The sequence below is a fragment of the Elephas maximus genome, chromosome 19 (genome assembly GCF_024166365.1).
Source record: "Elephas maximus indicus isolate mEleMax1 chromosome 19, mEleMax1 primary haplotype, whole genome shotgun sequence".
Classification (NCBI taxonomy): Eukaryota; Metazoa; Chordata; class Mammalia; order Proboscidea; family Elephantidae; genus Elephas; species Elephas maximus.
In genome coordinates, this window is record NC_064837.1 from 53,621,366 (window position 1) to 53,647,136 (window position 25,771).

The 25,771-nt window shown below is 37.6% G+C and overlaps 1 protein-coding gene across 1 annotated transcript in view; it reads left to right on the forward strand.

The window, feature by feature from the left end:
• The window catches only part of EFCAB3 (EF-hand calcium binding domain 3), a 573,675-nt gene that overhangs the window by 435,342 nt on the left and 112,562 nt on the right, over positions 1–25,771 (forward strand). Inside the window, exons 143-149 of the mRNA XM_049861611.1 lie at positions 4,468–4,521; positions 5,407–5,511; positions 16,905–16,958; positions 20,926–21,030; positions 21,766–21,819; positions 22,188–22,292; positions 25,392–25,445. Coding sequence (XP_049717568.1) covers positions 4,468–4,521; positions 5,407–5,511; positions 16,905–16,958; positions 20,926–21,030; positions 21,766–21,819; positions 22,188–22,292; positions 25,392–25,445 — 531 coding nt within the window. The remainder of the gene's footprint in view (positions 1–4,467; positions 4,522–5,406; positions 5,512–16,904; positions 16,959–20,925; positions 21,031–21,765; positions 21,820–22,187; positions 22,293–25,391; positions 25,446–25,771) is intronic.

The following is a 25,771-nucleotide window of genomic DNA, read 5'->3' on the forward strand; positions in this document are numbered from 1 at the left end:
AAAATTGATAAACCATTGGCTAGACTGACTAAAGAAATACAGGAAAGGAAACAAATAACCCGAATAAGAAATGAGAAGGACCACATCACAACAGAACCAAATGAAATTAAAAGAATCATTTCAGATTATTATGAAAAATTGTACTCTAACAAATTTGAAAACCTAGAAGAAATGGATGAATTCCTTGAAAAACACTACCTACCTAAACTAACACATTCAGAAGCAGAACAACTAAATAGACCCATAACAAAAAAAGAGATTGAAACGGTAATCAAAAAACTCCCAACAAAAAAAAGTCCTGGCCCGGACGGCTTCACTGCAGAGTTCTACCAAATTTTCAGAGAAGAGTTAACACCACTACTACTAAAGGTATTCCAAAGCATAGAAAATGACGGAATACTACCCAACTCATTCTATGAAGCCACCATCTCCCTGATACCAAAACCAGGTAAAGACATTACAAAAAAAGAAAATTATAGACCTATATCCCTCATGAACATTGATGCAAAAATCCTCAACAAAATTCTAGCCAATAGAATCCAACAACACATCAAAAAAATAATTCACCCTGATCAAGTGGGATTTATACCAGGTATGCAAGGCTGGTTTAATATCAGAAAAACCATTAATGTAATCCATCACATAAATAAAACAAAAGACAAAAACCACATGATCTTATCAATTGATGCAGAAAAGGCATTTGACAAAGTCCAACACCCATTTATGATAAAAACTCTTACCAAAATAGGAATTGAAGGAAAATTCCTCAACATAATAAAGGGCATCTATGCAAAGCCAACAGCCAATATCACTCTAAATGGAGAGAACCTGAAAGCATTTCCCTTGAGAACGGGAACCAGACAAGGATGCCCTTTATCACCGCTCTTATTCAACATCGTGTTGGAAGTCTTAGCCAGGGCAATCAGGCTAGACAAAGAAATAAAAGGTATCCGGATTGGCAAGGAAGAAGTAAAGTTATCACTATTTGCAGATGACATGATTATATACACAGAAAACCCTAAGGAATCCTCCAGAAAACTACTGAAACTAATAGAAGAGTTTGGCAGAGTCTCAGGTTATAAAATAAACATACAAAAATCACTTGGATTCCTCTACATCAACAAAAAGAACACCGAAGAGGAAATAACCAAATCAATACCATTCACGGTAGCCCCCAAGAAGATAAGATACTTAGGAATAAATCTTACCAAGGATGTAAAAGACCTATACAAAGAAAACTACAAAGCTCTACTACAAGAAATTCAAAAGGACATACTTAAGTGGAAAAACATACCTTGCTCATGGATAGGAAGACTTAACATAGTAAAAATGTCTATTCTACCAAAAGCCATCTATACATTTAACGCACTTCCGATCCAAATTCCAATGTCATATTTTAAGGGGATAGAGAAACAAATCACCAATTTCATATGGAAGGGAAAGAAGCCCCGGATAAGCAAAGCACTACTGAAAAAGAAGAAGAAAGTGGGAGGCCTCACCTTACCTGACTTCAGAACCTATTATACAGCCACAGTAGTCAAAACAGCCTGGTATTGGTACAACAACAGACACATAGACCAATGGAACAGAATTGAGAACCCAGACATAGATCCATCCACGTATGAGCAGCTGATATTTGACAAAGGACCAGTGTCAATTAACTGGGGAAAAGACAGCCTTTTTAACAAATGGTGCTGGCATAACTGGATATCCATTTGCAAAAAAATGAAACAGGACCCATACCTCACACCATGCACAAAAACTAACTCCAAGTGGATCAAAGACCTAAACATAAAGACTAAAACGATAAAGATCATGGAAGAAAAAATTGGGACAACCCTAGGAGCCCTAATACAAGGTATAAACAGAATACAAAACATTACCAAAAATGATGAAGAGAAACCCGATAACTGGGAGCTCCTAAAAATCAAACACCTATGCTCATCTAAAGACTTCACCAAAAGAGTAAAAAGACCACCTACAGATTGGGAAAGAATTTTCAGCTATGACATCTCCGACCAGCGCCTGATCTCTAAAATCTACATGATTCTGTCAAAACTCAACCACAAAAAGACAAACAACCCAATCAAGAAGTGGGCAAAGGATATGAACACACATTTCTCTAAAGAAGATATTCAGGCAGCCAACAGATACATGAGAAAATGCTCTCGATCATTAGCCATTAGAGAAATGCAAATTAAAACTACGATGAGATTCCATCTCACACCAGCAAGGCTGGCATTAATCCAAAAAACACAAAATAATAAATGTTGGAGAGGCTGCGGAGAGATTGGAACTCTCATACACTGCTGGTGGGAATGTAAAATGGTACAACCACTTTGGAAATCTATCTGGCGTTATCTTAAACAGTTAGAAATAGAACTACCATACAACCCAGAAATCCCACTCCTCGAAATATACCCTAGAGATACAAGAGCCTTCATACAAACAGATATATGCACACCCATGTTTATTGCAGCTCTGTTTACAATAGCAAAAAGTTGGAAGCAACCAAGGTGTCCATCAACGGATGAATGGGTAAATAAATTGTGGTATATTCACACAATGGAATACTACGCATCGATAAAGAACAGTGACGAATCTCTGAAACATTTCATAACATGGAGGAACCTGGAAGGCATTATGCTGAGCAAAATGAGTCAGAGGCAAAAGGACAAATACTGTATAAGACCACTATTATAAGATCTTGAGAAATAGTAAACCTGAGAAGAACACATACTTTTGTGGTTACGAGGGGGGGAGGGAGGGAGGGTGGGAGAGGGTTTTTTTATTGATTAATCAGTAGATAAGAACTGCTTTAGGTGAAGGGAAAGACAACACTCAATACATGGAAGGTCAGCTCAATTGGACTGGACCAAAAGCAAAGAAGTTTCCGGGATAAAATGAATGCTTCAAAGCTCAGCGGAGCAAGCGCGGGGGTCTGGGGAACATGGTTTGCGGGGACTTCTAAGTCAATTGGCAAAATAATTCTATTATGAAATCATTCTGCATCCCACTTTGAAATGTGGCGTCTGGGGTCTTAAATGCTAACAAGCAGCCATCTAAGATGCAGCAATTGGTCTCAACCCACCTGGAGCAAAGGAAAATGAAGAACACCAAGCCCACATGACAACTAAGAGCCCAAGAGACAGAAAGGGCCACATGAACAAGAGACCTACATCATCCTGAGACCAGAAGAACTAGTTGGTGCCCGGCCACAATCGATGACTGCCCTGACAGGGAGCTCAGCAGAGGACCCCTGAGGGAGCAGGAGAGCAGTGGGATGCAGACCCCAAATTCTCATAAGAAGACCAAACTTAATGGTCTGACTGAGACTGGAGGAATCCCGGCGGCCATGCTCTCCAGACCTTCTGTTGACACAGGACAGGAACCATCCCTGAAGACAACTCATCAGACATGAAAGGGACTGGTCAGCGGGTGGGAGAGAGACGCTGATGAAGAGTGAGCTAATTATATCAGGTGTACACTTGAGATTGTGTTGGCAACTCTTGTCTGGAGGGGGGATGGGAGGATAGAGAGAGAGGGAAGCCGGCAAAATTGTCAAGAAAGGAGAGACTGAAAGGGCTGACTCAAGACGGGGAGAGTAAGTGGGAGTAGGGAGTGAGATGTATGTAAACTTATATGTGACAGACTGATTGGATTTGTAAACGTTCACTTGAAGCTTAATAAAAGTTATTATAAAAAAAAAAAAAGTGGTAATTTTGTACATTGAGAAAATGATACATTTCTTAACTTCATTATTAGATGAAATAGAAAAATTAAAAATGCTTTTAATTCCATAACCCAAAGGTAACTACTATTAATAATGTGGTGCATTTCTTTCCAGTGCTTTTAAGAAAGATGCCTAGGTAGGTAGAAAGGAAGGAAGATAGATAGCATATTTATGTGTATATAATTTTTTTTATAACTTATCTCTTCACAATGTAATATGTATATTCACCATAGACAACTTTGACAATGCAGATAAGCAAAAATAAAACCATCTCTATTCCCACCTCCAAGTGATAACTACTGTCAAAAACTTGAAATATTTATTTCCAGATCTCTGTCTATGAATATATGTCATTTTTTATTTGGAAATCTTACCGATAAATCTTTGCAAACATACTTAAATGCCCTGAGATTAAATTCTTTTAAGTAGAGTTGCAAAATAGAAGATACGTTATCTATTTTATCAAATTTCCTTCCAGAAAAGTGATTGTAATTTGAACTCCCATCAGCAGCATATGAAAATTTTATTTTCCCAATACGGGGTATGGGGTGGGGGGTAGCGTCTCATTGTTATGATTTGTGTTTCATTGACATACCACTGATAGTGAACATTTTTGTATGTATGTTATCTATTTGCGTGGAAATGTTCCTAAGGCAAAGATTTTTAAATCCTTTCTGAAATTAAGAGGTTAAGATCTTTCTGTACTGATTTTCATAATGTCCTATGTTTTATAGATGATGGAAAAGTGCATCAGAAAAGGTTGATGAAAGGCATAAAATCTCTCAAACGTGAGTAAGAAGCACAATGAAAAGGCTTGGTATGAGACCCTTATTTGTACTGTTGAGACATGAGTTCTCTCTCTTTTCCTACATAATTGAGTCCTTATTTATGCTTCCTTCAGTACATCTGCAAGTTACCTAGTAGTTTCCTGTACCGCAGGAAGTTTTAGCCTTTCTTGAATTTTTTCCTAACTCATCCTCAAGGGAGCAATAACCTGAAAATAAAAAGTCAAAAGGTGAAGTGTGAAGGCTGCCAGACAAGAATTCCAGTCAAAAAATGATATTCGTGAAGAGTGTGCTTTTTAGCTCAAGTAGATACGTGAGACCAAATGAGGCAAGATGAGAAGGCAGAAAGGGACAGGAGTTGGTTGAATGGACACAGAAAATCCGGGGTAGAAAGGAGAAGTGTGCTGTCACATTATAGGGAGAGCAACTAGGGTCACATAACAATGTGTGTGTAAATTTTTGTATGAGAAACCAACTTGAGCTGTAAATTTTCACTTAAGGCACAATAAAAAAAAAAAAAAGAATTCCAGTCTAAAGCAGAGGCAAATTGAAAGTACAGGCAACAAAAATAAAACTGCTGTTTTGTAGAATATTACATGGCCCATCTCTAGCTTTTCAACCCTTTTTAAGAATATTTTTCTCTGTGGGCATGTTTGCAACATAAGATTTAAGGGAACAGGTTCTAATTCTCCTATTGCCTTTCTCTGGACAAGACTAGAGTTTTGGTGTTTGTCATACAAATCTTAGCAATAATACTAAGAAATGAATTTTTTTTTACTGTAATAGAAACACCTGCTCAATAAAGAAGAAAAAGAAAGCACTACTATGAGTATGCTGTCCAGTTTTAGAATCATTCAGTTTTTCTCATATTCCTTTCCTGTCCCTTAGGAGGGGATGTTGATGTCAATAAACTGGATACATTTTTAGAAAACGTGGGGGTCAAGGTCACAGAAAAAGAATTCACGGATCTGACAAAAAGACTGCCAGATGATGGTGAGCACTGTAATCACCCTGTAATTTTTAAGAGGTACTTAGTATTATAGACTTGAAAATGCGAGCTTCTCAGACCAGACTGTCAAAATGTCAAATATTTTTCAAAAGCTTAGAGAAGAGCTCAGTCTTAAAGTAAAAATAAATTCCTTTCTTTTTTTTTTCGTTAATCTAAAGTCCAATTTCTTCTCCTGTGGCTACTAAGCACTGGATGAAATGAAGCTAAGACTTTGTTAAGCCAGAGAATGATCAGGAAGAAGAACTCAAAATGGAAAAAGATGGTTTACACTGAAGGGGGTTCACTTCAAAATTACTTTTCCCAAAGTCTCTGTCTCCCACATTCACCTCTCTATTAAAAGATGCTCCTGCTTAGCTGACCAGTGATATCCTAACAGACAAATCTAATGGACACCCCTCATCTCTTTCGTACGTGGGCTCTCTGATGCCTCTAATAATATTCATTTCTTTCTTTTACTGCAACTCTCTACATTCTTAACTGCCATAAATTCATACTCTCCAGAATTAACTTCTTATCTGTCTTTCCTAAACACATTTATTTTATGGGCTTCTTTTTCATCCCTTAAATCAGTGGGTTAAGTGAGTGAGACCAACCTGAATTTTTAATGAAATTGAATGGATTAGGATAGAAGAGAATAGAAAATATCAGAAAATTTGTCATACAGTAAGGCTAGATATTGTTTTCATGAAACCTTATAGTCAGTTTGTGTGTGTGTATGTGTGCGTGTGTGTACACACAGAGTTCTTAGTGTGGCTTATAATAAAAAATTTTGAAAAAATTACCTTAAATTCATGCCATCATCACACGCTGCCTGAACTTACCCCTAAATGTTTAAAATTTCAAGTTTTTATCTTAAATCTAGACTTATCCCATGAGTTTTAATTTAATACACTGAAGTATTTTTATCTAACAAGTACTTGTTCAAATAATCTAAAAATTCAGTTAAAGAATCATTAAAATGTTATATACATACCTTAAACATATTACTTGAATGAAAAAAAGATAGGCCATTTCATTTAATTTAGGGATGCTCTTTGGAGATTTTCTTGCATAAACATACCCATTTATCATCTACACTCCAAATTTCATTTTCATCTTTTTGAAGATCAGCTGAAGTCAGAGTGTCAAAAAGCAGAGCAAAGTGCATTCTAAAAAGTTGAACAGAGGTTTCAATCAAAATCCATCTAGATTTTAATTATTTCTCCAGTATTTTTACAGTTGTCTCATTTGCACCAAATTCGATGGCACTCTTTAGCAATTTGCCTTTACCAGAACTTCCCACATCATTCAAATTTGTTTTTTAGGAAATACTGTTTTCCATTTACAGTTCATCAGTTTTTGTAATGATTAAGTTATCATAAATTTAATTATAAATACACTTATATATAAACATATCTGAGGACAGACATAACAATTCAACCAATCAATAAGAACATAAATGCACTGGCTTACTAAAAGTTTAGCTTGCTAGCTGTGAAAGTTTGGTGTACCATTAGCATCAGTCTGAATATTCTTCAGAAGAAACGAAGAATGAAGTTCAGACCAGCAAGGTAGCTAAATGAAGGTCACTTAAGAAGTCTCCTCCTACACCAACAAATATCTGTTGAGACATGTTCACTTAGATTTTTTTTTCACATATAAAAAGTGAACTCTTTTACAACAGAACCAACTGAAGTAAAAAGGATCATATCAGAATATTATGAAAAATTGTACTCCAACAAATTTGAAAACCTAGAGTAGATGGACAAATTTCTAGACATACTACCTGGCTGAACTAACACAAACTGAAATAGAAAGTCTGAACAGACCCATAACAAAAGAAGAAATTGATGAGGTAATAAAAAAAATCCCAACTGACAAAAGCCCTAGCCTGCACGTATTCACTGGAGAATTATACTAAACATTCAGAGAAGAGCTCATGCCAAAACTACTCAAAATATTTCAGAGCATAGTGAAGTAAGGAATTTGCCCAAACTCGTTCTATGAAGCCAGCATAACCCTGATACCAAAGCCAGGCAGACACCACGAAAAAAGAAAATTACAGACAAATATCCCTCATCAATACCAATGCAAAAACTCTCAACAAAATTCTAGCCAATAGAATTCAACAACATATACAAAAAGAATACATCATGACCAGTGGGATTCATACCAGGTATGCAAGGATGGTTCAACATTAGAAAATCAATCAGTGTAATCCACCACATAAATAAAAGAACCACATGATCATCTCAGTCCGTGCAGAAAATGCATTTGATAAAATCCAATACCGATTCCTCATACAAACTGTCAGCAAAATAAGAATAGAAGAGAAATTACTCAATATAATAAAGGGTATCTACACAAAACCAAAGCCAGCATTATTCTCAATAGAGAGAAACTGAAAACATGCCCCTTGATAACGGGAACTAGACAAGGATACCCTTATTACCGTTCCTATTCAACATTGTACTGGAAGCCCTAGCTAGAGCAATTAGGCAAGCAAAGGAAATAAAGGGCATTCAAACTGACAAGAAAGAAGTAAAACTATCCCTACTTGCAGATGATATGATCCTATACATAGAAACTCCCGTAGACTCCACAAGAAAGCTACTGGAACTTATAAGATTCAGCAAAGTAGTGCGCAAGATCAGCATACAAAAATCAGCCGGATTCCTCTGCACCAGCAAAGAAAACTTCTGAAAGGAAATCTGGAAAACAATGCCACTTCCAACAGCCCCTCCCCCCAAATAAAATACTTAGCAATAAATCTAACCAGGGACATTAAAGACTTATACAAAGAAAACTACAAAACAGTACTGCAAGAAACCGAAAAAGACCTATATAAATGGAAAAATGTACCATGCTCAGGGATAGGAAGACTTAACATTGTGAAAATGTCGATACTACCCAATGTGGTCTATAGATATAACATAATCCCAAACCAAATTCCAACAGCACTCTTTAACAAGATGGAAAAACTAATCACAAACTTCATATGGAAAGGAAAGAGGCTACAAATAAGTAAAGCATTACTGAAGAAGAACAACAAAGTAGGAGGCCTCACAGTCAGAATCTGCTACACAGCCACAGTAGTAAAAAGAGCCTGGTGCTGGTACAATGACAGATACCTAGACCAATGGGACAGAATTGAGAACCCAGACATAAATCCATCCACCTGTGGACAGCTGATCTTCGACAAAAGGCCAAAGTCCATTAAATGGGAAAGAAGAAGTAAAAGTATCTCTGTTTGCAGATGACATGATCTTATACACAGAAAACCCTAATGAATTCTCAAAAAAACTACTGAAACTAATAGAAGAGTTCAGCAGAGTGTCAGGATACAAATAAACATACATAAATCAGTTGGATTCCTCTACACCAATAAAGAGAGCATTGAAGAGGAAGTCATCAAATTAATACCATTTACAATAACCCCCAAGAAGATAAAATACTCAGGAGTAAATCTAACCAGAGATGTAAAAGACCTATACAAAGAAAACTACAAGACACTACTGCAAGAAGCCAAAAGAGACCGACATAAGTGGGAAAATACACCTTGCTCATGGATGGGAAGACTCAAAATTGTGAAAATGTCTATTCTACCCAGAGCAATCTACAGATACAATAAAATCCCTATCCAAATTACAATGGCATTTTTTAATGAGATGGAGAAATGAAACACCAACTTCATATGGAAAGGGAAGAGGCCCCTGATAAATAAAGCATTACTGAAGAAGAAGAACAAAGTGGGAGGCCCCACTCTACCTGATTTTAGAACCTATTATATCGCCAGGGTAGTCAAAACAGCCTGGTACTGGTACAACAGCAGACACATAGACCAATGGAACAGAATTAAGAATCCAGATGTAAATTCATCCATCTATGAGCAGCTGATACTTGACAAAGGCCCAAAGTCCATTAATTGGGGAAAAGACAGCCTCTTTAATAAATGGTGCTGGCATAACTGGATATCCATCTACAAAAAAAAGAAACAAGACCCATACCTCACACCATGCACAAAAACTAACTCAAAATGGATCAAAGACCTAAATACAAAATCTAAAACGATGAGGATCTTGAAGAAACCATAGGGACAACACTAGGAGCCCTAATACATGGCATAAACAGTATACAAAACATTACTAACAAGCCACAAACACCAGAAGAGAAACTAGATAACTGGGAGCTCCTAAAACACTTAGGCTCATCCAAAAACTTAGCCAAAAGAGTAAAAAGACAACCTACAGACTGGGAGAAAATTTTTGGCTGTGACAAATCTGATCAGTGTCTAATCTCTAAAATGTACAAGATACTGCAAAACCTCAACAACAAAAAGGCAAATAACTCACTAAAAAATGGGCAAAGGATATGAACAGGCACTTTACCAAAGAAGACATTCAGGTGGTTAACAGATACCTGAGGAAATGCTCATGATCATTAGCCATTACAGAAATGCAAATCAAAACTACAATAAGATACCATCTCACCCCAACAAGGCCATCATTAATCAAAACAAACAAACAAAATAATAAATGTTGGAGAGGTTATAGAGAGACTGGCACACTTATACACTGCTGGTGGGAATGTGAAATGGTACAACCACTTTGGAGATCAATTTGGTGCTTCCTTGAAAAGCTAGAAATAGAACTACTGTATGAGCCTGCAATTCTACTCCTTGGAATATATCCTAGAAAAATAAGAGCCTTCACACAGATATATGCACACCCCCATGTTCATTGCAGCTCTGTTTACAATAGCAAAAAGATGGAAGCAACCAAGGTGCCCATCAACGAATGAATGGATAAATAAATTATGGTATATTCACACTATGGAATACTATGCAACAATTAAGAGCGACAATGAATCTGTGAAACATTTCATAACATAGAGGAATCTGGAAGGTATTATGCTGAGTGAAATTAGTCAGTTGCAAAAGGACAAATATTGTATGAGACCACTATTGTAAGAACTCTAGAAAAGGTTTAAACACAAAAGAAAATATTCTTTGATGGTTATGAGGGTGGGGAGGGAGGTGGAAGAGTATTCACCCAGTAGATAGTAGACTAGAACTATTTTAGGTGAAGGGAAAAACAACACACAATACAGGAGAGGTCAGCACGACTGGCCTAAACCAAAAACAAAGAAGTTTCCTGAATACAACCAAATGCTTTGAAGGCCAGAGTAGCAGGGACAGGGGCTTGGGGACCATGTTTAAGGAGACATCTAGGTCAATTGGCGTAACAAAATGTATTAAGAAAACATTCTGCATCCTGCTTTGGTGAGAGGCATCTGGGGTCTTAAATGCTAGCAAGCGGCCATCTAAGATGCGTCAGTTGCTTTCAACTTACCTGGAGCAAGAGAGAATGAAGAACACCAAAGACATACGGTAGAGATGAGCCCAAGAGACAGAAAGGGCCACATAAACCAGAGACTCTATCAGCCTGAGACCGGAAGAACTAGATGGTGCCTGGCTACCACCGATCACTGCCCTGACAGGGAAAACAGCAAAGAATCCCTGATGGAGCAGGAGAACAGTGGGATGCAGATCTCAAATTCTCACAAAAAGATCAGGCTTAATGATCTGAGACTAGACGGACCCTGAAGGTCATGGTCCCCGGACCCTTTGTTAGCTCAAGATTGGAACCATTCCCAAAGCAACTCTCCAGACAGGGATTGGACTGGACTATAAGATAGATAATGATACTGGTGAGGAGTGAGCTTCTTGGCTCAAGTAGACACATGAGACTATGTGGGCAACTCCTCTCTGGACATGAGATGAGGAGGAAGAGGGGGACAGGAGCTGGTTGAATAGACAAGGGGAATACAGGGTGGAGAGGAGGAATGTCCTGTCTCATTATGGGGAGAGCAGCTAGGAGTACATAGCAAGGTGTTTATAACTTTTTGTATGAGAGACTGATTTGATTTGTAAACTTTCACTTAAAGCACAATAAATTAATTTAAAAAGAAGAAGAAAGAAAGAAAGCAGTGCTAGGAACAGAGCATGTCCTTTGGACCTGAAGTCCCTGCTCCGAGAAGCTCCTAGGCCAAGGGAAGATTGATGACATGAACCTTCCCCCAGAGCCCACAGAGAAAGCCTTCCCATGGAGCTGATGCCTGAATTTGGACTCGTAGCCTACTAGACTGTGAGAGAATAAATTTCTCTTTGTTAAAGCCATCCACTTGCGGTATTTCTGTTATAGCAGCGCTAGATGACTAAGGCAACGATATGTGGTGCTTCCTTAAAAAGCTAGAAATAGAAATACCATATGATCCAACAAGCCTACTCCTAGGAATATATCCCAGAGAAATAAGAGCCATCACAGGAATAGATGTATGCACACCCATGTTCGTTGCAGCACTATTTGCAATAGCAAAAAGATGGAAACAACCTAAGTGCCCATCACTAGATGAATGGATAAACAAATTATGGTACATGCACACAATGCAATACTACGCAATGATAAAGAATAATGATGAATCTGCAGAACATCTCATAACATGGATGAATCTGGAGGACATTATGCTGAGTGAAATAAGTCAATCACAAAAGAACAAATACTGTATGAGACCACTATTATAAAAACTCAAGAAAAGGTTTACACACAGAAAGAAACAATCTTTGATGGTTACAAGGGAGGGGAGGGGAAAAGAGGGGAAATCACTAACTAGATAGTAAGTGGTAACTTTGGTGAAGGGACAGTACACATTATAGGGGAAGTCAGCACAACATCACCAAGGTAAAGTCATAGAAATTTCATAGACACATCCAAATACCCTGAGGGACCAAGTTACTGGGCTGAGGGCTAGGGACCATGGTCTCAGGGGACATCTAGCTCAATTGACATAACAGTGTTCACAAAGAAAGTGTTTCTACATCCAACTTTGGTGAGTAGTGACTGGAGTCTTAAAAGCTTGCAAAAAAAACCAGACTCACTGGTCTGACAGAGACTGGAGGAACCCTGAGACTACAGCCCCTGGACGCTCTTTAAACTAAGAACTGAAGTCACTCCTGAAGTTCACCCTTCAGCCAAAGATTACATGAGTCTACAAACCAAACAATAACACACGTTAGGAATATAATTCTTAGTTCAATCAATTATACGAGACCAAATGGGCAACACCTGCCCAAAAGCAAAGGCAAGAAGGCTGGAAGGGACAGGAAAACTGGAGGAATGGACACAGGAACCTGGGGTGGAAAGGGAAGGGATAGAGTGCTGACACAATGCAGGGATAGCAACCAATGTCACAAAACAATTTGTGTGTAAATTTTTTAATGAGAAATTAATTTGCTCTGTAAACGTTCACTTAAAACACTATATATATACATATCCCAACTCTATCTCTGTCTGTCTTTGCTATTCTCCCTCTCTTTAATTCACTTCCTCATCATCCCTGGCTTAGCCTACTTTGTTGTTGTTAGGTGCCGTAGCGACCCTACATACAAGAGAACGAAACACTGCCCAATTCTGCACCATCTTCACAATCTGCTATGCTTGAGCCAGTTGTTTCAGCGAGGTTCTCAGCCCATCTGATTGAGGGTCTTCATCTTTTTCACTGACCTCTACTTTACCAAGCATGATGTCCTTCTCCAGAGATTGATCCCTCCTGATAACATGTCCAAAGTGTGTGAGATGTAGTCTCACCATCCTTACTTCTAAGGAGCATTCTGGTTGTACTTCTTCCAAAACAGATTTGTTCGTTCTTTTGGAAGTCCACAGTGCAGTCGATATTCTTCGCCAGCACCACAATTCAAAGGTGTCAATTCTTCAGTCTTGCTTATTCATTGTCCAGCTTTCACATGCATATGAAGCATATGCTGTATGTTACTATAGACTACTATAGTAACCTATGATATAATCTGTCAACCATATTGTTGCCTTAAATTCATTCTTCACAAACGAGCCAAGATAGTTTAGCTAAGGTGAAAATCTGACCTCATTATTCTTCAACTTAAAACCTTCAATTTGACTGGGAGAGGTGGGGCCAAGATGGCTGGCTAGGTAGAAGCTACCTTGGATCCCTCTTGCAACAAAGACTTGGAAAAACAAGTGAATCAATCACATACATGAAAATCTACGAACCCTGACCATCAAACACAGATCTAAAGAGTTGACCTGAGTGACAGAGACTGAGAACGAGCAACCACGGGGAAGCAACGACTGTTTTCAGAGCCTGGAGCCAGCATCCCAGTCAGAAAACCTTGGCGCCGGGCTTTGGACTGGGTGCAGGGGAGCTGAGCATGGCATCCTGAAATGGCGCAAACACAGGACACAGCCCTAGCCCCCAGAAGTGACCTCGGGGGAAGCCCAGCCAGTGTACGCAGGCAGCGCAGCAATGTGGCTGACAGGAGGAGAAGTAACCGGGAGGCACCGACTGGTTTTGGAGCTTGGAGTGCGTCGTCCCAGCTGGGAAACCTTGGCTCTGGGCTTTGGACTGGGAGCGGAGGAACTGACCACGGCTTCTGAGACAGCACAAGCACAGGACGCAGGCCTGACCCTTGGGGGCAATCTCGACCCAGCCAATGCACACAGGCTACATGCCCCTCGGGAATCTCAGATAAAACAGTCATCACCAAGCAAGATAAGTAACTTTGTCTATATTCCTGGGTGCTACTCTCTCTTATCTATCTGATCCCTCCCTTCCCCTTCCCAGGTGGCTTCATCGACATTGGAATTTCCTGAGCCAGAGAGTGAAGTGCTCTGTGGTTTTTTGTTTTGTTTTGTTGTCTTTTCCTAACCCACTCTCCTGGCCTGAGAGAAGCAGCTACAAAAAACCCAGGGACCAAAAATCCTTCCCTGACTTCCCAAAATTGGACTAAAAATACAGCCAGCTCCGGCCAAGCATATGAGATCCACAGTCTTGGGCTTTCATCCCTACAGGGAACGAGGTGGCTATTATAATGCAAAGGCAATTCTGATAGGGATCTGACTGTAATTGTTTTAGCAGATTACTGGAAAGACAACTTTCCCAGGTGTGATATCTCTGCCTATTCAACAGAGCCCTCACTGACCCACAATGGGGAACTGAGAGCTGAAGCTCCCCCCAGACCACCTAGCCTCCTGCCATAGGGGTCTGAGGATGGTGACAATCTGTAGAGGTACATGCATTGGGTGCCTAAAGTACAGCTGCAGAACCCACCCACCAAAGTGTTTTAGGAATAGAGACACACCTACCTCACTGGCACTTCGGGGAAGCCTGTCAGCATCCTGCCCCCCCCCCGGAGTGTGAAACCCTGCTGCTACTAGAATCTGGTGCACACAACTATCACCACTACTCCTCTAGGTGGATAGGTGACAGTCTGCACCACACACTTGGTGACCCAAAATCAGATTCTACTCAAGAATAGTGAATGGACTCTTGGGCTTATATATCTGGTAACAGCCCAAACCAGCTGGTAATAGGACATAAGTGATTCAAGGGCTACAACAATCAAGACAGTGCAATCTAGTAGCCCATCTACGTAGATTGAAAGAAAACAAAACAAGACAAGACCCAGTGAGCAAATATAAAATAAATCATTACAATATCTTATAGATGGCTCTGAGACAGCAGTCGATATCAAACCACATAAAGAAGCAGACCATGATTGCTTCTAGAACTCCCCAAATTAAAGAATCAAAATCTTTCCCAAATGAAGATACAATCCTGGAATTGCCAGATGCAGAATATAAAAAACTAATTTACAGAATGCTTCAAGACATCAGGGATGACCTCAGAAATGAAATAAGGCAATCTACAGAAAAAGCCAAGGAACACACTGATAAAGCAGTTGAAGAACTCAAAAAGATTATTCAAGAACATAGTGGAAAAATTAATAAGCTGCAGGGAGAGACAGCAGTCAGAAATCCAAAAGATTAACAATAAAATTACAGAATTAGACAACTCAATAGGAAGTCAGAGGAGAAGAATCGAGCAATTGGAATGCAGAGTGGGGGAGTTGGAGGATAAGGCAATTGACTCCAATATAGTTGAAGAAAAATCAGATAAAAGAATTAAAAAAAATGAAGAAACCCTAAGAATCATGTGGGACTCTATCAAGAAGAATAATTTGTGTGTGATTGGAGTTCCAGAACAGGGAGGGATAACAGAAAATACAGAGAGAATAGTTGAAGATCTGTTGGCAGAAAACTTCCGTGACATCGTGAAAGACGAAAGGCCATCTATCCAAGATGCTCATCGAACCCCACATAAGACTGATCCAAAAAGGAAATCACCAAGACATACTATCATCAAACTCATAAAAAGACCAGACTTAATGGTCTGACTGAGACTAGAAGAATCCCAGAGGTCATGGTCCCCAAACCTTCTGTTGGCGCAGGACAGGAACCATTCCCGAAGACAACTCATCAGACATGGAAGGGACTGGACAATGGGTTGGAGAGAGATGCTGATGAAGAGTGAGCTACTTGTATCTGGTGGACACTTGAGACTGTGTTGGCATCTCCTGTCTGGAGGGGAGATAGGAGGGTACAGAGGGTTAGAAACTTGCAAAATGGTCACGAAAGGAGAGACTGGAAGGAAGGAGCGGGCTGACTCTTTAGGGGGAGAGTAAGTGGGAGTATGGCGTAAGGTGTATATAAGCTTCTATGTGACAGACTGACTTGATTTGTAAACTTTCACTTAAAGCACAATAAAAATTATTTTAAAATATATATATATATATAAAACCTTCGATTTCAGTATAAGCTTCTATTACTCCTTGTAGCTTAAAAATGGCTTATATCCATTATGTATTACTATATGCCAGGCATGGTGCTAACTTACCTGGCATGTTATCATAAAGTTTTTTGCCTATTATCCCCATTTTATAGATGAGAAATATAGATTAGAGAAGTTAAATAACCTACCCAAGTTATACAACTACCAAGTCATAGGGACAGGACTTAACCCAGGCAGTCCAAAGTCAGAGTACATACTGTTTACCACTGCAGGTTACTCCGACTCCAACTAGCCCTTTTGACTCTACCCACTACATGGCATTTTCCCTCAAGGAATATTTAATAGCTTTAGTTCACCACACACTGTGCTGTTCTTTGCTCCTCTCTCTAGAATTTAATTGTCTTTCTTCAATGATAGAAAATAACATAATACCATTAACAATTGCCTTAAATCTGTACCAGTCACGTGTTATCAGCCATTTCAAGAGAAACGTGAAGTTAGAAATAGAATGAATCCAAAAGACTTGAGAAAAGATTTTACCTGAAATAGACTTCATTGTCCAAGCAATCTGGATAGCGTATAATGGGACTATCCATTAAAGTCCAAGAATTATAAATTTTAAACGGACAAGATATGGTGAATAGTCTTTGGCTAGCCTCTACTTCATAATTTAAGTCCTTTATATTTTTTTCTGAGTTTGGCATTATTAGTGTCTGAATTTTGCCTTGTCTTATAGGTAGGGGGAAGGTCAAACTAAATAAGTTGATGGAAGAGTTGGATGCTGTTTTAGGTAAGTGAGAAATTACTTCTTTTTTGTATTATTATTGTGGTGAATAATAGGTAACAAAACATTTGCCATTTCAACAATCTTCACATGTACAACTCAGTGACATTAATTACATTCATGATGTTATTCAACCATCATCCTTAACCGTTCCCAAATTTTCTCATCACCCTTAACAGAAGCTCAGTGTCCCTTAAATATTTTGTCTTCCTTTCTCTCTCTCTCCACCCACCACCGGTAACCACTAATAAACTTTGTCTCTATGCTGTTGTTAGGTGCCGTCGAGTCGGTTCCGACTCACAGCAGCTCTATGCACAGCAAAACAAAACACTGAGCGGCCCTGTGCCCGCCTCACAATTGTTGCTATGCTTGAGCCCATTGTTGCAGCCAGGTTGTCAATCCATCTTGTTGAGGGTCTTCCTCTTTTTTGATGACCCTCTACCAAGCATGACGTCCTTTTCCAGGGACTGATCCCTCCTGATAACATGTCCAAAGCATGTGAGACATAGTCTTGCCATCCTTGCTTCTCAGGAGCATTCTGGTTTTACTTCTTCCAAGACATATTTGTTCGTTCATTTGGCAGTACGTGGCCTATTCAATATTCTCTGCCAACACCACAATTCAAAGGCGTCAGTCCTTCTTTGGTCTTCCTATGCATTGTCCAGCTTTTGTATCCATGTGAGGCAATTGAAAACACCATGGCTTGGGTCAGGTGCCACCTTAGCCCTCAAGGTGACATCTTTGTTTTTCAACACTTTTTAAAGAGGTCTTTTATACCTGATTTGCTCAGTGCAATGCGTGTTTTGATTTCTTGACTGCTGCTTCCATGGGTGTTGATTATGGATCCAAGTGAAATGAAATCCTTGACAACCTCAGCCTTTTCTGCGTTTAGCATAATATTGCTTATTGGTCCATTTGTGAGGATTTATGTTTTCTTTATGTTGAGGTAAAAAAAAAAATTTTTTTTCTTTTTATGTTTTCTTTATGTTGAGGTGTAATCCATACTGAAGGCTGTGGCCTTTGATCTTCATTAGTAACTGCTTCAAGTCCTCTTTATTTTCAGCAAGCAAGTTCACGTCATCTGCATAACGTAGGTTGTTAATGAGTCTTCTTGTAATCCGGCTGCCCCGTTCTTCTTCATATAGTCCACCTTCTCAGATTATTTGCTCAGCATACAGATTGAATAGGTATGGTGAAAGGATACCTTTCCTGACTTTAAACCATGCAGTATCCCCTTGTTCTGTTCTAACAACTGCCTCTTGATCCATGTACACATTCCTCATGAGCACAGTTAAGTATCCTGGAATTCCAATTCTCCTCAATATTATCCATTATTTGTTATGATCAGCACAGTCAAACGCCTTAGCATAGTCAATAAAACACAGGCAAACCTCTTTCTGGTATTCTCTGCTTTCAGCCAGGATCCATCTGACATCAGCAATGATATCCCTGGTTCCACGTCCTCTTCTAAAACCAGCCTGAATTTCTGGCAGTTCCCTGTCGATATACTGCTGCAGCCGTTTTTGAATTATCTTCACCAAAATTTTGTTTGCATATGATATTAATGATATTTCTTGATAATTTCCACATTCAGTTGGATCAGCTTTCTTGGGAATGGGCATAAATATGATCTCTTCCACTTGGTTGCTAGGTAGCTGTCTTCCGAATTTCTTGGCATAGCCAAGTGAGCACTTCCAGCACTGCATTGGTTTATTGAAACATCTCAGTTGGTATTCCGTCAATTCCTGGAACCTCATTTTTTGCCAGTGCCATCTTGGACTTCTTCCTTTAGTACCATGGATTCCTGGTCATATGCCACCTCCTTAAATGGTTGAACATCGACCAATTCTTTTTGGTATAGTGACTCTATATTCCTTTCATCTTTTTTTGATGCTTCCTGCATCGTGTAATATTTTCTCCATAGACTCCTTCACTGTTGCAACTTGAGGCTTGAATTTTTTCTGCAGTTCTTTCAGCTTGAGAAATGCTGAGTGTGTTCTTCCCTTTTGTTTTTCTATCTCCAGGTCATCATAATACTTTATTTTGTCTTCTGGAGCTGCCCTTTGAAATCTTCCATTCGGCTCTTTTACTTCACCATTTTTTCTTTTTGCTTTAGCTACTCAGTGTTCAAGAGCAAATTTTGGAGTGTCTTCTGACATCAGTTAAGTCTTTTCTTTCTTTCCCATCTTTTTAGTGACCTCTTGCTTTATGTATGATGTCCTCGAGGTCATTCCACAACTCATCTGGTCTTTGGTTATTAGTGTTCAACTTGTCAAATCTATTCTTGAGATGATCTCTAAATCCAGGTGGGATATACTCAAGGTCGTACTTTGGCTCTTGTGGACTTGTTCTAATTTTCTTCAGTTTCAACTTGAACTTGCACATGAGCAACTGATGGTCTGTTCTGCAGTCAACCCCTGGCCTTGTTCTGACTGATGATATTGAGCTTTTCCATCATCTCTTTCCACAAAAGTTGTCGATTTGATTCCTGCATGTTCCATCTCTAAGGCCCATGTGTACGGTCACCATTTATGTTGGTGAAAAAAGGTAATTACAATGAAGAAGTCGTTGGTCTTGCAAAATTCAGTAATGCAATCTCCGGCATCGTTTCTGTCACCAAGGCTGTATTTTCCAATTACCAATCCTTCTTCTTTGTTTTCAACTTTTGCATTTCAATTGCTGGTAATTATGAGTGCATCCTGATTGCATGTTCGATCAGTTTCAGACTGCAGAAGTTGGTAAAAATCTTCTATTTCCTCATCTTTGGCTGGTGTGTAAACTGGTGTTCCTTGTAGGCATGGATATTATCCTATCACTGACAGCCTTGTACTTCAGGATAGATCTTGAAATGTTCTTTTTGACAATGAATGCAATGACATTCTTCTTCAAGTTGTCTTTCCCAGCATAGTAGGCCATATGATCATCCTATTCAAAATGGCCAATACCGGTTCGTTTTAGCTTACTAATGCCTAGAGATTGATGTTTATGCATGCCATTTTATTCTTGATGACTTCCAATTTTCCTAGATTCATACTTCATAATACCATTTTCCTGTTATTAATGGATGTTTGCAGCTGTTTCTTCTCATTTTGAGTCATGCCACATCAGCAAATGAAGGTCCCGAAAGCTTGACTCCATCCACATCATTAAGGTCGGCTCTACTTTGAGGAGGCAGCTCTTCGCCAGTTGTATTTTGAATGCCTTCCAACCTGAGGGGCTCATCTTTTAGCACTATGTCAGACAATGTTCCACTGCTATTCATAAGATTTTCACTGGCTAATTTTTTCAGAAGTAGATCTCCAGGTCCTTCTTCCTAGTCTGTCTTAGTCTAGAAGCTCAGCTGAAACCTGTCTGCCATGGGTGACCTTGCTGGTATTTAAATACCAGTGGCATAGCTTCTAGCATCACAGTAACACACAAGCCCCTACAGTATGACAAACTGACAGACACGTGGGGGTTGATCTCTATACATTTGTGTATTCTAGGTATTTCATATAAGTGGTATTATACAATATTTGTTCTTTTGTGACTGACTTATTTCACTCAACATAATGTTTTCAATATTCGCCCATGTTGTAGTGTGTATCAGGACTTCATTTCACTTTATGGCTGAGTAATATTCCATTTACATATGTACCAGATTTTGTTTATCCATTCATCTGTTGTTGGACATTTAGGCTGTTTTCACCTTTTGGCTATTGTGAATAGTGCTGTAATGAACATTGGTGTACAAGTATGTGTTTGTGAGAAATTGTTTAATTCTCTAAATTATGCTTCAGTGGTATTTTCTACCATTTCTTCCTTTCCTTGTTAATTTTACCAGTAATCTAACTGCTTTGAATTACCTATGGTTGAGCAATAAACAAAGGTGCTAAGTCTGTACAAGACAGAGGAAAATTCAAGATTTAGGTAATAAATACTATTGGCAGATATAATTATTTGGATAAGTCACCATTTTCTGTCTTTCCTCTAGGAGAGCAAGTAGATGTCAGTGACCTAGAAAATATTCTGAGAGATATGAGATTGGAGGTCACAGATAAGGACTACTTCGATTTAGTAAAAACTCTCCCACTAGATGGTAAGAATTTAAAATATGTATGTATCCTTCAGGGGCTTTAAAGTGCTTGACTGAGAGGTTTTCTTCTAAAATGATACAAAATTGTTATCAGGTTTTATTAAAAATCTTTTTTTTAATTAAAAGCCATTGCCATCAAGTCAATTCCAACTCATAGCTACCATATAAGACAGAGTAGAACTGCCCCATAGGGTTTCCAAGGAGCAGTGGGTGTATTTGAACTGCCGACCTTTTGGTTAACAGCTGCACACTTAACCATTGTGCCACCAGGGCTCCTCAATATTTGCTAAAGAACAACCTGGGTCATTTGATTTTGACTTTGCTAATCAATAGCTATTTCAGTCATTATTCCTGCCAATAAGACTAAGAAATGTGTACTGTTGTCATTGATTCCACTAAAATGCCTGAGAGTTAAGTAGGAAATTGTAAAATTGGAAGACTAAGAGGTGTAAGGAGAAGGGGGAAAAGTCAGAAATAAAAATAAATCAAATGGGATCTGTTTCATAAGTTTTAAGCCAATAGTCATTGCTTTTTGTGCAACAGTGGGCATATTTGCCTCATTGAAGTCTTTCTCCAAACAAACTTCTTGTTATTATTTGAATGCAAATTAGGGAAATTTCAGAGCAAATCATTTAAAAAGTCTATATTTTTTTAATTATTAGATTGGGGGAGAATTTTATTGTTCAGGTGAATCTCCATATTGTTTTTCTCTGACCTGAATCATACCTTTTCTTACAGCTGACGGAAAAGTATATCAAAAAAGGTTGTTGGATGGTGTGAAGACTCTTAAAAGTGAGTGAGAAGTATGATGACAAAACACATAAATCTGAGCTATTACTCAGATTTGTTCATTTTATTAAATTGGAAATCCTTTATTTATATCTTTCCAATATTTAAGGATATGGTAGATATATTATGCCGTAGTTCCCTGGAAAATTACCCAGCTCCCTTGGGCTGTGTAGATACAAACAAAAGATGTAGTCAGACGATGAGATTCTAGTTTTGATGTTGACCCTTATTATATTCTTAAATAGGCCTTACTGGACCTTATGTCTTTACAATAAAAGTGATAATCATAACACACATGAATTAATAAGGATTTTTTCATATCTTGGTGTCTTTTTTTTTTTTTTTTTTAATGACACTTTGTCTCTTTTAAGGAGGAAAAGTTGATGAGAGTAACCTAGGCACATTTCTGGAAACTATAGGGATTGAACTCTCACATAAAGAACTTGAAGATTTTTCACAAAACCTGCCAGTTGAAGGTGAGCATTACAGATAAAAATGTATGCCCTTTAGGACAGGCTGAGATTGAGAGCATCCATAGACTAATCATAGTACTTATTTGGTATCAATGAGGTATTCCAAAAATCCAGTAGCAGGATTCAGATCTCAAATGAAAGCAAATTCTATCTCCTTATTAATTCAAGAGCAGCAATATCTTCCACTGTAGATAATGACAGCTGGTGAAAATGCTAACAGACCATTCTCAGGTCAAAGAATGAAGAAGAGAAGTTAGATAGAATGAGATTTAAAAGAAACAGAAAACAGTAAGAGAGAAAAAGAGAATTGCCCATGAGGAGGAATGATTAAAATTGATGAATGATTATTTTCAGTAGGTATGCCTCAGCTGTTCTGAAATAAACAGAAATTTTAAAAGGAGATAAAGAGAAACACATCAGGAGTTTTAAAAGGGGATATAATTACAGAGAGTGAGCATAATCATACTATTACAAAAAGGTATTATGTATAACAATGAGATTGATATTTTAAATATGTTAATAAAATAGAAACTTTTCCAGGGGAAAAAATAAATTTCCAATATTGATTCAAGAAAGTGTGAAAAATATGGATAGACCAATAATGAGAGTTGGAAAAAAACTATCAAATAATTATACTTATCAACTCTCTACCACCTCCCATTACTCCAACAAAAGATGATAGGCCCAGTAGTTTTATAAGTAAGTTCTTTCAAATCTTCAAGGAACTATCCTTTTTTTTAAGGAACTATTCATTCTAATGCTAGCTAAACTGGTACTCCAGTTTAAGATGATAAAAAAAAAAAAAAAATTGTCCAGTTTTTACTTCCTCCAGTACCTAACAAAGTGAACAACATCAAAAACAAAAAGTTAAAAATCAAGAAAGGAAATTTGGCATCAGTCAAACAATAAAAGGGGTTCAGCCTAAAGCCATAAATGTCTAACTAGGACAGCCAAGGAATTTCAGTTTCTGCAGGGTTTTGCTAAGGGATCATACTGCATTTATAGATCATTTTAGGGGATATTGCCATTTTAACAATATTAAGTATTCTGATCCATGATCATAGGATGCTTTCCATTTATTTAGTTCTTATTTAATTTTTTTCATCAGTGTTTTATAGTTTTTGGAGTATAAGTTTTATACTTATTTTGTTGAATTTTTTCCTAGGTTATTGATTCTTTTTGATGTTATTGTAAATTAAACTGTTTTTTTACTATAATTTTTGCATTGTTTTTGCCATTCTCAAAATTTTTGAGATTTGGCTTTTTTTGGTATTTTGGCTTTATAATTCAGTATATGTTCATCTTTTGTAAATATTCCCTATATGCTTGAAAAAAATATGCATTCTGCAATTGTTGAGTGTAGTGTTGTCTATATGTCTTTTAAATCAGGTTCATTAAATGCATTGTTCAGATTTTCTGTAGCCTTAATGATGTTTCTGTGCTTGTTCTATTAGCTACTGAAAAAGACGTATTAAAATTTTCCATTGTGATTTTGAATTTGTCTATTTCTCACTGTAATTTTGCAGCTTTTCTTTATATATTTTGAGGTCATGTTATTAAGTGCATACAGATTTAGAATTGTTACATCTTTCTGATAAACACATTTTCATTATCTCTAGAAATGCTTTTTTCCTAAAGCCTATTTTGTTCAATGTTACTATAACAATACTACTTTACTTTTGGTTAGTGTCTTCATGGTATATCTCTGCTCATCCTTTTACTTTCAACCTCTCTGCTTCCTTATATTCACATATTTTAAATTCTTTTAAAGTTTAGAGGCCTAGATCAGTTCCTTGGTGAATTTTACCCAGCATTTAAGTAAGAAATAATGCCCAGCTTACTCAGGTGGGAGCCCTGGTGGCACAGTAGTTAAGAGCTATGGCTGCTAACCAAAGGTCAGCAGTTCAATTCACCAGTCGCTCGTTGGAAACTCTATGGAGCAGTTCTACTCAATCCTATAGGGTTACTATGAGTTGGAATCAACTCGACAGCAATGGGTTTTTTTTTTTTACTCACCTGTTAAAAGAACAGAAAAACAGAGACATTTCCCAGTTTATTTATGAGACTAGCACAACCTTGATAGCAAAACATGAAAAAGACAACACAATAAAGAAAATCACAGGCTAATATCTCTCATAAATAAAGATGTAAAAACCTTAAACATAATGTTAGCAATATGAATCTATCATTTATATTTTTTATTTTTAGTAGTAATTATGGAATTTCTGACATTTGCTTTTAAATCTGCATTATTCAATATCTATTCATACAGTTGTTCAGTATTCTGCTTCTTTTTATTCTTACCTTCTTTTTGGAGTAATTATTTTTAATTATTTTTCTCTGTTAGTTTGGAAGTTTTACAGCTTACCCTAGAAATTACAAAAAGCATCTTTAATTATCATAGTCCAAAGTCATACTGGAACTTTTACCCTCATCCAAGACAAGGCAAGATTCTTAAATATTTTAACTCTATTTATTCCCTTCCCAACTTATTATTTTCATTTTATGCAAGCAGTATTCCTTTAGAATTACCTACGTATTCTCATTTCTCTTCATCCTAGATTGAAAGGGCCCACTGAGTGCAAAGCAGGATGAATTTTTTTTCAGCCTATGCTTAAAAACATTCTTGTAAAATTTCATAACATCAAGGACACAGAGAAAATTATAAATACTTATTAAGAGAATAAACAGCCTACCCACAAAATAATCAAAGAGTCTGATTCAAATTAACAACATTGGATTCAGGAAACATAACACTGAACACCCAGCTAAAAGGGTATTCAAGAATAAGAGTAAAATAGACATTCTCAGACATATGAGAACCCAAAATCTATTAGCTACAGACATCTCTAAATGGATTACTAGAAAGTATATTTTAACAAAAAGAAAAATGAATACAGGAGGAAGTAGTGGGATGCAAGAAACATTGTGGAGCAGAGAACTTAAAAGAACGTATCTAAATAAATATTTACTGTAAAAATTTTTAGTAACAGTATAGAACCAAAATTCAAGATGAACTCAACATTGTAGTTGGGAGCAAGTGTCATAGGTCAGGAAAGCTGAAGTTTCACTGTTGGTCTGTGACTGCTCTGTGTTTTGTAGTTGATGGGAAGATTGATCTGAAAAACATAATACCGAGAATGAAAGATTTTACAGGTGAGTTTCTATAACACTAAAACCCTATCACTTTACAATAAAATATATTTTAGGTGCTCTTTTTCCAATAGCCTATCATTGATAATAATTTTTCCCACCTATTGTAAAATATTTCTGCATGATAAAATCCATTTGACTGTGGATTATCTATACTTTAAAAATAAAACACAAGACAGTCTTAGTAACAAGTCCTATATACTGCAGAGATATTTTTTCACTTGTATATGTCTTTCTCTCTACACATAAACATCTAGATTTTAGGTGAGTGCATTAATAAACAAGATAAAGTTTTGGAAAACTCAAGATAATGTGATCTTTGTGATCAA